At 41.2% G+C, this 13,171-nt stretch overlaps 1 protein-coding gene across 3 annotated transcripts in view; it reads left to right on the top strand.

The window, feature by feature from the left end:
- The window catches only part of LOC122560911 (transmembrane channel-like protein 7), a 99,830-nt gene that overhangs the window by 49,729 nt on the left and 36,930 nt on the right, over positions 1–13,171 (top strand). For all 3 annotated transcript variants that reach the window (XM_043712161.1, XM_043712162.1, XM_043712160.1), the window contains 3 exons: positions 532–679; positions 4,333–4,506; positions 11,029–11,186. In XM_043712161.1, the coding sequence (XP_043568096.1) occupies positions 532–679; positions 4,333–4,506; positions 11,029–11,186 (480 nt within the window). The remainder of the gene's footprint in view (positions 1–531; positions 680–4,332; positions 4,507–11,028; positions 11,187–13,171) is intronic.

Here is a 13,171-nt window from a genome sequence, read left to right as displayed (position 1 = left end):
GTATTGCGTACAGTTCTGGTCACTGCGTTATAGGAAGATGTGGAAGCGTTGGAAAGGGTTCAGAGGAGATTTACTAGGATGTTGCCTGGTATGGAGGGAAGCTCTTAAGAGGAAAGGCTCAGGGACTGAGGCTGTTTTTGTTGGAGAGAAGAAGGTTGAGAGGTGACTTAATCAAGACATATAAGATAATTGGAGGGTTAGATAGGGTGGACATTGAGAGCCTTTTTCCTCGGATGGTGAAGGCTAACACAAGGGGACATAACTTTAAATTGAGGGGTGATAGATTTAGGACAGATGTCAGGGGTAGTTTCTTTACTCAGAGTAGTAGGGGGTGGAATGGCCTGCCTGCAACAGTGGTAGAGTCGCCGACATTAAGGGATATTTAAATGAGTGTTGGATATACATATGGATAATAATGGAAGGGTGTAGGTTAGATGGGCATCAGATTGGTTTCACAGGTTGGTGCAACATCGAGGGCCGAAGCGCCTGTACTGCACTGTAACATGCTATGTTTTTGTGTCAATTTCTTAGGGCTGTGGAAGGTTTCAAACAAAGCTTCATAAGATCTGAAGATCGATTTCAGAGTTTCTGTAATAAGATTTTTGCTGGCTGGGATTTTTGCATCACTGATCAGCATGCTGCAGAGCTGAAGCATAGCAGTCTTCAGTATGAACTGAAAGTAAGTGCTTTTTTTTGTAGTTTGTTATAGAATAAGAAGAATTTAAGAAAATGATGGTCTGTTGAAAAGGGTTTGGATTGGGAAAAGGCCAATGTAGACTGGGAACAACTACCTTTCGGAAAATCTACAGCAAAACACTGGCTGATCATCCAAGTAAATACCCTGTTCCCACTTTCTCCCCATACCCCTTGATCTCTTTAACTGTAGAAAAAGCAATATACCTCCTTAGCAACATTCAGTGTGATAGGGTCAGGGTGAGGAAACAGAAATTGCTTTCTGTGGCAGAGACTTCCACAGGCTCCCCACTCTGTAATGAAGAAATTTCTCCTCAGACCTAACTGGTGTACCCCTGATCCTGGACTCCCCAGTCTCAGGAGCGCCTTTCCTGCTTTTATCCTTTCGAGGCTTGATAGAATTTCATACATTTTTATGAAATTCTGTCTCGTTCCTCTAAACAGGTGAATGTAGTCCTAAATGATCAAGTCTGTCTTCAGTTACACCTCAAATACTGTGTAGTTTTGCTCTCCTTATTTAAGGAAAGATGTAAGTCCCTTGGAAGCAGTTTACAAGATTGATACATGGAGTGAGTCGGTTGCCTTAAGAGAAAGATTGGACAGACTGGGCTTGATTTCATAGAATTGTAGAAGAGTGAAAGGTGACTTCATTGGCGGGTATAAGATCCTGAAAGTTGACTTGACAAGGTGAATGTGAAAAGGATGTTTTCTTGTGTGTGTGAGGCTAGAACTAAGGGTTACAGTTTTAAAATTAAGGGTTCCCCTTTTAAGTCAAAATTAAGGTTTTATTTCTCTCGGAAGTTTGTGCAGCTCTGCCTCACAAGGTGATGCAAGTGAAGTTATTGAATATGTTAAATATGTAGATTGTTGATAGGCAAGGGGATTAAAGGTTATTGAGGAGAGATGGAAATATAGACTCTCAAACATGTAACGCATCACCCTTGATTTTATTGAATGGTAGATTAGACTTGAAGGGTTGCATGATCTACATTGGTTTTAATTTGTGTATAAGTTAAGATTCAAGCAGGTCTGCTGCTTCACAAGATGTTAAGACCACACAGAGTGCTCAACTCTGTAATTATGGCTTCCTGTGAGAACCTCTGATCATCATGTTACATAAATCACATGCAATTCTCTAAGTATGACCAATCATGACCAATAATTTTGAGACTCCAAAAGGAATCTTATGGTGTACCAGAAATAATAAATGTTAGAAAACAAGAGGAAGAGAGTTATTTTGTTGAACTTCAGACTTAACAATGATGCCCTCTCTTTCCCACAACAAGCAACTTTGACTGGAAGATCCAATGAGCTATCATAACATAAGAGTTCAGAACGCAATTACACCTGATATTTGCATTAGTACGTTTCTTGTATTTTGTGCTAGGATTCCTGAATTTTATGAAAATAATCTCATTAACTAACTGGATTTTGAATGAATGATAGATTAGATTAGATTCCCTACAGTATGGAAACAGTCCCTTTGGCCCAACAAGTCCACACCACCCCTCCGAAGAGCAACCCACCAAGACCCATTCCCCTACATTTACCCCTAACTAATGCACCTAACACTACGGGCAATTTAGCATGGTCAATTCACCTAACCTGCACATCTTTGGACTGTGGGAGGAAACCGGAGCACACGGAGGAAACCCATGCAGACATGGGGAGAATGTGCAAACTCCACACAGACAGTTGCCCGAGACAGGAATTGAACCCAGGTCCCTGGCGCCGTGAGGCAGCAGTGCTAACCACTGAGCCATCGTGCCCCCCTTTGTCTTGCAGTTAATGTTCTTTTTAAGATAAACTACAACCTATTGGGATAGAGCAAGCATTTTTCCAAAAGAGTGCTGCTAAATAAAATTTAAGGAAGAATTGCACATACTAAACCAGGCTTAAATAATAAATCTAAGAAATAAATAAAACAGCAAAAGTTTAATTAAAACAAAAGTTCCATGTACTGTAATGTAAAAGGGAAAGATGCTAAAACAATCCAGCCGTGCCATGTTATCACATGTCTGAATGGATGTCAATCATGTATTTCAGCAAGTTGCACTGACATTGTACAGATCAGTATTGAGGTTCATTCTACAGTTAGCAATGGGTTATTAAACATAGAAGAATACAGCGCAGTACAGGCCCTTCGGCCCTCAATGTTGCTCTGATCCAAGCCCACCTAACCTACACTAGCCCACTATCCTCCATATACCTATCCAATGCCCGCTTAAATGCCCATAAAGAGGGAGAGTCCACCACTGCTACTGGCAGGGCATTCCATGAACTCACGACTCGCTGAGTAAAGAACCTACCCCTAACATCTGTCCTATACCTACCCCCCCTTAATTTATAGCTATGCCCCCTTGTAATAGCTGTGCCCCCTTGTAATAGCTGTGCCCCCTTGTAATAGCTGTGCCCCCTTGTAAAACACTTTATCTTAAAGAATCAAAGTGTGATAGAAAGGGTTTAGAGAAGACTATTTCATATAATTTCAGACAATTTTGAAATAAGTTATGAAGAAATGTTTGTATGGAAATCACAACTGTAGGGAATCATGATACAGGACACAAATATTTGAATAGCAGGGAAGGGAAATAGCTTGAGAAGGAAGTAATTTAGAAGTGCTTGAAAATTTGATGGAGTTGAGTAAATTAGGTACATAAATGGAGGACTGATGCAGCAGGTCTGGCACACCATGCCTGATTTTCCATAGCCATCAATGGAAGAGTGGGATGTATAATGTGTGACTTAACTTCAACCAGCAGGTTTCTGCCACTGCTTAAATTAGAGTGGTGCTGGAAAAGCACAGCAGGTCAGGCAGCATCTGAGGAGCAGGGAAATCGACGTTTCGGGCAAAAGCCCTTCATCAGGAATGAAGGCAGGGAGCCTCTAGGGTGGAGAGATCGGGGGGTGGTGGGGGGGGGGGATGCGGGGGCAGTTGGGAAGAAGGTAGCAAAGAGTACAATAGGTGAATGGGGGTGGGGTTGGAGGTGATACAAAAATGGCAGTTACCCATTAGTGCATGAATTTTTTAAAAATCTGTAACTATATTTCAAGCCTTTCGAAGTTGTCAATTACCCCGTCACTTCGTATCTGTATCTCTGCCATTATTAAATTTGTTCAGGAATTTTTAATCTTGGGCCTTGGTCAATAAAAGTTTCTCTTTCTGTGTTTCAATGTTTCAGTGCTGTTTCTGCCATTTTGATGCCCCTCATGCTTCTATATGTTCTCTCGCAAAGACCAGTTTCTGGGCTGAATTGTCAGGTTAACTATATTTTTCTCCTTCAAAATAGTGGAGTGTCAGTTCAGAGGGTGATTCAGCTACAAAACCTGTCCAACATACTTTATTTATTTCACAAACCAATGTGGGCAGCCAGTGAGGTAATCTGGGAAGATGCAAATCAGGCCATAAAATCAGAATCCTGACAATATGAGGCATTTCCAAAGCTTGTGGTTTAATTGATACAGAATTGTCTGTGGTATCGCTAAGGTTAAATTTATATTGGATTAATAAGTTATTGCTTGAGTGCAATCTAACATTTTAAAATGTTCACTTTCTGAAAATTTAGCTTTGACAAACCAATGTCAGTTATTTCTATTTTATCAGGATTTAAGAATTAAACTCGTTTTTTTTGGCAATAGACTGACTTGAACGAAGAAAGAATCAAACAGAAGATTGCAGATAGGACGAAGAAGGAAAAGTTCAGAATCTACCTCTTGAGAGTTTTCTTGAATTTGGTAGTTGTAATGATATTGGTCACTTGCTTTTACTGCATTTACAGAACTACTGTTTACTCTCAACGAGCTCATAAAATTGTGAGTATTCATTTCATTATTTGAAATAGTGTCTGTGATGTAACATTAATACTACTTTTGCAATGAAGAGTTGAATTTAAGAATACTACTGTGGGATAAGGTGCATCTTTAATCACATGCAAAGTACTTATATTGTTGTTATAGTGCAGTGGTGAAGTGTACTGATGCTATGTAACATTTACGTAACGTTTTGAGAACTGCATGCATTCTTTAAATTCAAATATTTAGATCCAGGATTAGATTGTTAAATTAGATTTTGTTCCTGCATTTTGAAGTCAAGGAAACTGTAATCCCTGTAGACTCCGTGAACCCAGTCATTTCATTGACTATGACCCCACCTGCTGAGGCTGTGAAAGATTCATAGATTCGTATACTGCAGGGAAGGCTCTTTGGCACATCAAGTATGCACCAACGTAACTACCACAAAGTGCTTGGTCATCCCAATTTCCTGCACTTGTTACATATCCTTGAATGTTATGATATTTAAAGTGCCCATCTAAATATCTTTAAAAGGTTTGTAAGTTTTTCAGCTTGCATTACCTTCTCAAGTAGTGCATTCCAGATTCTTCATTGCATGAGCAAAGTTTATTTTCTGAATCTCCTGTCCCTCAGCTAAAACTATGCCCCTTCGTATTGACCCCTCAGCCAAGGGGAACAGCTGCTCTCTATTATATAATGTTATACATCTTAATCATGACCCCCCCTCAGTCTTCTCTGCTCTAAAGAAAACAATCCAAGCCCATCCAGTCTCTCCTTATAGCTCAGTTTCTCCATCCCAGGCAACATCCTCATGAATCTCTGGTGCTATCATATCCTTCCTGTATTAAGTTGACCAGAACTGCACACAGACTGTGTTTTTCCAGCACCACATTTTTCAGCTCTGGCCTCCAGCATCTGCAGTCTTCACTTTCTCCTAGTTGATCTTAACCTGCTGCGAATCCTCTTGCAAGGATGCCTACCTTGAAGAAGCTCTCCTCCTCCCTTTACAAGGATCTCAGTGAGTCCCTCTCTCAGTGCACCCCCCAGGTCATCTCCTCTGCCCTGAAGATTCCCAGCGCCCCTCTCCCAAATTCCCTCCCCCCTACCTTTTATCTCAGCCCTCTTGACACACCAGCCTCATTCCCGAAGAAGGGCTTATGCCCGAAACTTCGATTCTCCTGCTCCTCGGATGCTGCCTGGCCTGCTGTGTTTTTCCAGCACCACATTTTTCAACTCTGGTACTCCAGCATCTGCAGTCCTCACTTTCTCCCAGAACTGCACACAGTATTGCAGCTATGGCCTGATCAACACTCTGTACAATTCCAACATTATTTCCTCGCTTTTATAGTCTAAACCACATTTGATGAAAGCAACTGTCCCATATGCCTACTTAACTATCTTGTTCACGTGCTCTGCTGACCTCAGGGATCCGTGAATAATTACCCCAAGATCCCTCTGAGCTGCAATTCATTAAATACTATCTCATTTTGTTGTTTCTTTCAAAATGCTTCACCTCATACTTATCAGGGTTAAGTACCATTTGCCACTGATCTGCCCATCTGACTAACCCATTTATATCCTATATCTGGGTTAGAGTGGTGCTGGAGAAGCATAGCAGATCAGGCACCTGCACCACTCTAATCCAGCACCACTCTAATCCAGACTCTGGTTTCCAGCATCTGCAGTCCTTGTTTTTACCTATATCCTCCTATGACCTACACCCATCTTCATTGTTAACCACCTTGTCAATCTTGGTGTCATCTGCAAATTGCTTAACATTCTCCCAACATTTTCATCTATATAATTTATGTATATGACAAACAATAAGGATCCCTATAGTTATCCTTGTGATACACTGCAGCCAGTTTCTGATCCATCTTGCCAAGTTTCCTTGAATTCCATGTGCTTTAATCTTCCCAATCAATCTCTCATGTGGGAGACTGTCAAAATATTGTCAAAGGCTTTGCTAAAATCCTTATAAACTACATCAAGTGAACTTCCCTCATCCCTACATTGGATCACACTTGTTAGAAATTTGAACAAATTTGTTGGGTATTATCTCCCTCTGACAAAGCCATGTTGACTATTCCTAATTAAGTGGGTATTAATTCACTTCTTCAGGGTTTTCTCTAATAGTTTCTCTACCACTGACGTGAGACTCATCGGTCTGTAATTTCCTGGTTCATCTTTACCACTCCTTAAAAAGAGGAAGTACGTTAGCCATCCTCAAACATCCTCTGTAACACCACCACAGACCCCCAACAATCAAAGTGCCCCGGTAGCCAGAGAGGATATAGAATTTTGTGTCAGAGCCCCTGTAATTTCCTGTCTCGCTTACCACAGCAGCCTGGGATGCAATTCATCTTGGCCAGGGAATTTGTCTATTTTTAAGTCCGACAGAGCCTCCAATACCTCTCCATTTCCTGTGTCAAATTGTGCAAGTTTCTCACAGTCTCTCTTTCTGAATTATGTACCTACATTTGCCTTTTCCAGTGTGAAGTCTGAAGAGAATGTTCATTCAAACCCCTTCCAATATCCTGTAGCTTCAAACACAAGTTGCCCTCTTTGTCTATAATGGGCCCTAATATTTTCCTGGTTAACTTCTTCCCTTTAATGCACTTATAAAATATCTATGGATTTTGCCTAATCCTATTTGCAAGTACTTTCAGGTGCCCCTTTTTGCTCTTCTAATTGTTTTTTTAAATTCTCTCCCACACTTCTTGCATTCCTTTCGGGCTCAATTGCTCCATTTGGACTTGTTAAAATCCCTACTCTTCTTCTTTATCCAGTCTTAAATTGTCCTAGACATCCAGGATTTTCTGAATTTACTGCTCCTTCATTTCCCTTTAAAGATGCATGTTGGACCTACACCCTTTTTGAATGCCCCCTATTGCTCTGCTGTAGACTCACCCAGAAGGGGCTGGTCCCAGTTTATCATGGCCAGATCCTGCTTTATTTTCGCCAATCCAAAGCCATCTTTTGTAGGCCATCTTTTCCTTGTCCAGAATAAATTTGAACCCTGCAGTGTTGTAGTCGCTATCGCTAAAATGTTCCCTCACCGACACATCAAACACTTGTCCGGTTTCTTTCCCCAGCAACAGATCCAGCACTGCACCGTACCTAGTTGTGCCTTCTACATATCGATACAAAAAACTCTCCTCGATGCATTTCAAGAAATCTGCTTCCTCTAAACCCTTCACAGTATAACTTTCCCAATTTATGTTGGGAATGTTGAAATCCCCCAGTGTACTTACCTGATTATTTTTCTTACACACCTCTGTGAACCATCTACGTACTTGCACCTCTATTTCCCGCTGACCCTTTGAGGGTCTATAATGCACTTCCAGTAGAGTGGCTGCCTACTTAACATTCCTAAGTTTTACTTACAAAACCTTGTTTAACAACCCTTCTAAATTCTTACCAGGGTGTTGCAGGGTGTGGAAGATTTGAGTTATAAAGGAAGGCTGGACAGGCTGGGAGTGTTTTTGCTGGAGCATAGGAGGTTGAGAGGTGACCTTATAAAAGTGTATAAAACAATAAGCACTCTGGATTGGGTTAATAGTAGTTGACTTTTCCTTAGGATGGGTGATTTCAAAACTAAGGGGTACATTTTTAAGGTGAGAGGAGAGAGAGTTACAAAGGACATAAGTGACAACTTGTTTACACAAAGGTGTGTTTGCGTGTGACATGCACTGGCTGAGGAAGTGGTACAATGTTTAAAAGACATTTGGATAAGTAGATGAATAGAAAAGATTTGGAGAGATATGGGCCAGGAGCAAGGAAGTGGGACTAGTTTAGTTTGGGATTATGTTTGGTATGGACTGGTTGGACTGAAAGGTCTGTTTCTGTGCTGTACGATTCTATGACTATATTATCTCTCCTAATTGTAGTAATTGACTTCTTAATTAATAGTGCTACACCACCACCATTTTTATACCCTCCTCTGCCTTGTGTAAAAATCCATTAGCCCAGAATGTTGAGTTGCCAGTCCAGCCTTTCCCTCACCTATGTATATGTGATTTCAACAATATTATACCTCTGTGTATCAATCCACACCATTAATTCGTCAGTCTTACTATTAAACTCCTAGCATTACAGACCATCCAGCCTTGCCATACTCTCTTGACATTCACCATAGCTGAACTCACTGTACCTTGCTTACCTTGCTGTAGAAAGATTTGTCTGTTTCATCAATATTCTGTGTCTCCTCCCCCTGCCAGACTAATTTACACTCCTTCTAACAGCACTAACAATGACGTTGGCCCCAGTGTGGTTCAAGTGCAGACCATCCTGTTTTTACCTGTCCTACCTTCCCTAAAAAGGTTTCCTGTGATCAATGAATCTAAAACCTTCCCTCATGCACCAGCTTTTGAACCATGCATTCATCTGTCCTATTTCTAAACTCGTTAACATGTGGCACTGGGAATAATTCAGAGTTTACAACCATTGAGATCCTTTTTATACTACTACCAGACTCCCTGAATTCTTGATTCAAGATCTCATTCCTCACTTTGCCCATTTTGTTGGGACCAACTTGTACCTCAACCTCCAGCTCATCAACCTCTCCTTTCAGGATACCCTGAAAGGCAAAATGGTATGTGACTTATTCTTTTAAACAATGTTTTTAATCGATTGATTGATTTATTGTTGCCACATGTACCAAGAAACAGTGAAAAGTGTTGCTTTGCCTGCTATACGGGCAGATCATACCATGCAAACTGCATTAGGGTAGCAGAAACAGAGTGTAGAATGCAGTGTTACAGCTGCAAAGAAAGTGCAGAGACAGAGGTCAGAATTAACATTTCAGAGGTCCACTCAAAAGTCTGAAAGCAGCTGGGGAAGGAGCTGTTCTTGAATCAATTCGTGTATTCAAACTTTTATATCTTCTCACCTATAGAACAGGTTGGAAGAGAGTATCACCAGGCTGGATGGGATCTTTGCTTATGTTGGCTGCTTTCCTGAAGCAGCAGGAAGTATAGGTGGAGTCAATGGATGGAATGCTGGCTTCTGTGATGGACTGGGCTGTGTTGATGACTCTGTAGTTTCTTGGTGTCTTGGGAAAAGCAGTTGCCATATTAAGCTATGATGCATCCGGATAGGATGCTTTCTTTGTCACATCCATAAAAATTAGTAAAAATCCTTGTTGACATGCCAAATTTCCTTGCCCGCCTGAGGGATTGTTGTGCTTTCTTGACTGTCATTTTAGCTTGGGTGGACCAGGGCAGAGTGTTAGTGATCATCACTCCCTGGAACTTGCCACATTCGACCATCTCCACCTGGGCACCATTGATGCAGACAGGGCATGCCCTCCACTCTGCTACCTGAAGTCAATGACCAGCTCCTTCCTTTTGCTGATGTTGACTGGAGAGATTGTTGTCTTTACACCATCTGCTGAGAACTCAGTCTCTTTCCTGTACTCTGTCTCATTGTTGAGACCTGACCTACAAGAGTGATGGTGTCAGCCAACTTGGAAATGGGATTTGTCCACATTTGATGAGGTTATAAGGAGTATAGTAGGAGACTGAGTATGCAACCTTACTGGCACCAGTGATGAGGATTATGGTGGATGAAATGTTGTTGCCTGTTCTTACTGATTGCGGTTGGTGGGACAGGAAATCGAGGATCCAGTTGCACAGGGGGCATCCGGGCCCTCTGTCTCAGAGTTTAGAAATGGGTTTGTTTGGAACTGTGATGTTGAAGGTGGGATTGTAGTCAATACGTAGTGTCTGACGTAGGTTTCCATGTTATTTAGATGTTCCAGGGATGAGTGTAGGGCCAGGGAGATGGCATCTTCTGTGGACCTGTTGCGCCACTAGACGAATTGCAGAGGATCAAGGCAGTGGGTAGGCTGGAGTTGATGTGAGCCATGTCTAACCTCTCTAAGCATTTCATAATGATGAAGATCAGAGCCAGTGGGTGGTAGTCATTGAGGCACAATGCATGAATTTGTTTTTGGCACCAGGACGATGGTGGTCTTCTTAAGTGTGTGGGGACTTCCAATCACAATAGGAGAGGTTAAGAATTTCTGCAAATACTCCCACCAGCAAGTCTGCACAGGATCTGAGTGCATGGGTGGGGACACCATCCAGGCCAGTCACTTGCCGTGGTTGTTAAGAAGTACAGATTATGTTTAACCACTAGTCAACCCCATATATTCTGTTGTTTCCTTAGTTTTATTTAAGTATTACATTCTAAATTGTGTGCCATAATGTGGAGGAGCTGGTGTTGGACTGGGGTGGAAAAGTTTAAAATCCCCATAACGCTAGGTTATAGTCTAACAGGTTTATTTGAAAGGACTAGCTTTTGCAGCACTGCTCCTTCATCAGGTAGGACCTGTGGCGCAGGACCATGAAACACAGAATTTATAGCTGCTATACATTCTCTGTCTTATGGTCCTGCTCCTAGGTGCTACCCGGTGAGGGAGCAACATTCCGAAAGCTAGTGCTTCCAAGTAAACCTGTTAAACTATAACCTGGTGTCATATGATTTTTAACATTCTAAATTGTGAAATGGCTTAAATGTGATTGATTTTACTTTTATTAGGCAGATAATGTTGAAGCCTTCACATCTGATCTAATCATTGAGTACCTACCATCTATTGTTATCACAGCAGCTAACTTTATCACACCACGCCTGTTTGAATGTATAATTCAATTTGAAGACTACTCACCAGCCTTTGAGATAAAATTTATGCTTATCAGGTATGTATCGACGTATTGCCAATGCAGTGTATTTTTATAGTTGAGACTAATATATTTTCTGACATGAATTTGAGGTGGTAAACTATCCAAAAGGTACAACGGATTGCAAAAGTTATGTTTTATTCTTGTTGGCTTAATTATTTAAATTTGTCTGATGAGGTACTATTTAAATACACATTGATGAATTCATGATTTTATCGAAATTCGATTTTTGAAAAGATCTGTGGATGATTTCATGAAAAATCAGTTGTGATAAACTTACATTGTTTTGTGAAGATTCTCCTATAAGCATGACGTTATGCACCAAATGACTCCTAGTTATTGAAATCTACAGCAAAGAAAAAGGCCCTTTGGCCCATGTTATGAGAGTTTCTACCTCTTCAAACCTTGTAGGCAATGATTCCTATCCCTTTCTGGGAGAAAAGATATTTCGTCTCAAATCCTCTAAACTTTCTGTACCTTACCTTAAATCTATATCCACTGGTAATTGAGCCCTCCATCTAGGGGAAAGGTTACTCTTGTCTACCCTATCAATGCCACTTATATTTTTATACTTTTCAATCTTGTGACTTCTCAATCCTCTCTGCTCTGATTAAAAACAACCCCAGTGTTTTTTCATAACTAAAGCTCTCCAGCCTTGGCAACATCCTGGTAAATCTCTGCACCATCCTTTTCAAGACCAGCTAGGGATGGGCGATAAATGCTGACCAGCCAATGACAGCCATGTCCCACAAAGAGTTTTTTTAAAAATAGGCCTGAGTTTGCCACGCTCAGACATGAAAAGTTGCCAGGTGACCTCAGATTATTCCAGAAGGGTAAGATATTTCAGATGTGTAAGTAACTAGCAGTTTCATACTGCTGCTATGCACCGGGAATACAAGTGGTGTTTGCTACTTAGGGTGCTGCCGTCAAGTCAAAAAAACCTCCTGCCTACCAAACAAATAAGTAGTGTGTATGAGTATTAGTGTTGGTGTAGGCTGAATGTCCCAGAGTCAGACAGATCACATGAGACAATGTGTTCCTTCACTTTTCACAATAGCCAAGGTACTAATCACACTCCAGTCAGACTTTGCAAACCTGAAACACTGAATTTTATTACATTAATTCCTGGAATGGCAGGTTGTCTTATGAGGAAAGGTTCGATAAGCTTGACTTGTACCTCCTGGAAGTTACTGGAGTAAAAGACAATTTGGTTTAAGCGTATAAAATCTTGAGGAGCCTTGGCAGGATAAATTTAGAAAGAACGCTCCCTCTTATGGAAAATTCTAAAACTATGGGTTATTGGTCACTTCTGAGGAAAGGTCACTGGACTTGAAATGTTAACTCTGATTTCTCCCACAAATGCTGTCAGACCTGCTGAGTTTTTCCAGCAATTTCTGTTGTTAAAACAGATAAGGTGATTTTTTTATTTCTCTGAGTGTTGTGGGTCTTTGGAACTCCTTAACCTGAAAGCAGATTTCTTGAATAATTTTAAAGTAGATAGTGTTCCACGACCTGTTTAATCAGAATCTATCAGGATCGAGTGCTGAATGACCAACTCCTAATTCATATGTTTGTAATGTAACTGTTAGTTGTAATTTTGTGATTGGATAGTATTTGCTAACTGCATCTTCAGCTGCTTCACCAATGACCTTCCTTCCATCATAAAGTCAAAAGTGGGAATGTTCATCGGTGATTGCACAATGTTCACCATTCGCGACTTCTCAGATACTGAAACAATCCATGTTCAAATACAACAAGATCTGGACAATATCCAGACTTGGGCTGACAAGTGACAAGTAAAGACCGCAATTTCCCCTCAGACGTGGTTGACGATGCTCTCCACCGCATCTCCTCCACTTCCTGCTCCTCCGCCCTTGAACCCCACCCCTCCAGTCGCCACCAGGACAGAACCCCACTGGTCCTCACCTACCACCCCACCAACCTCTAGATACATCGTATCATCCTTCGTCATTTCCGCCACCTCCAAACAGACCCCACCACCA

This window comes from Chiloscyllium plagiosum, chromosome 21 (assembly GCF_004010195.1).
Source record: "Chiloscyllium plagiosum isolate BGI_BamShark_2017 chromosome 21, ASM401019v2, whole genome shotgun sequence".
NCBI classification, from domain to species: domain Eukaryota; kingdom Metazoa; phylum Chordata; class Chondrichthyes; order Orectolobiformes; family Hemiscylliidae; genus Chiloscyllium; species Chiloscyllium plagiosum.
This window is presented reverse-complemented; position numbering and strand designations above follow the sequence as displayed.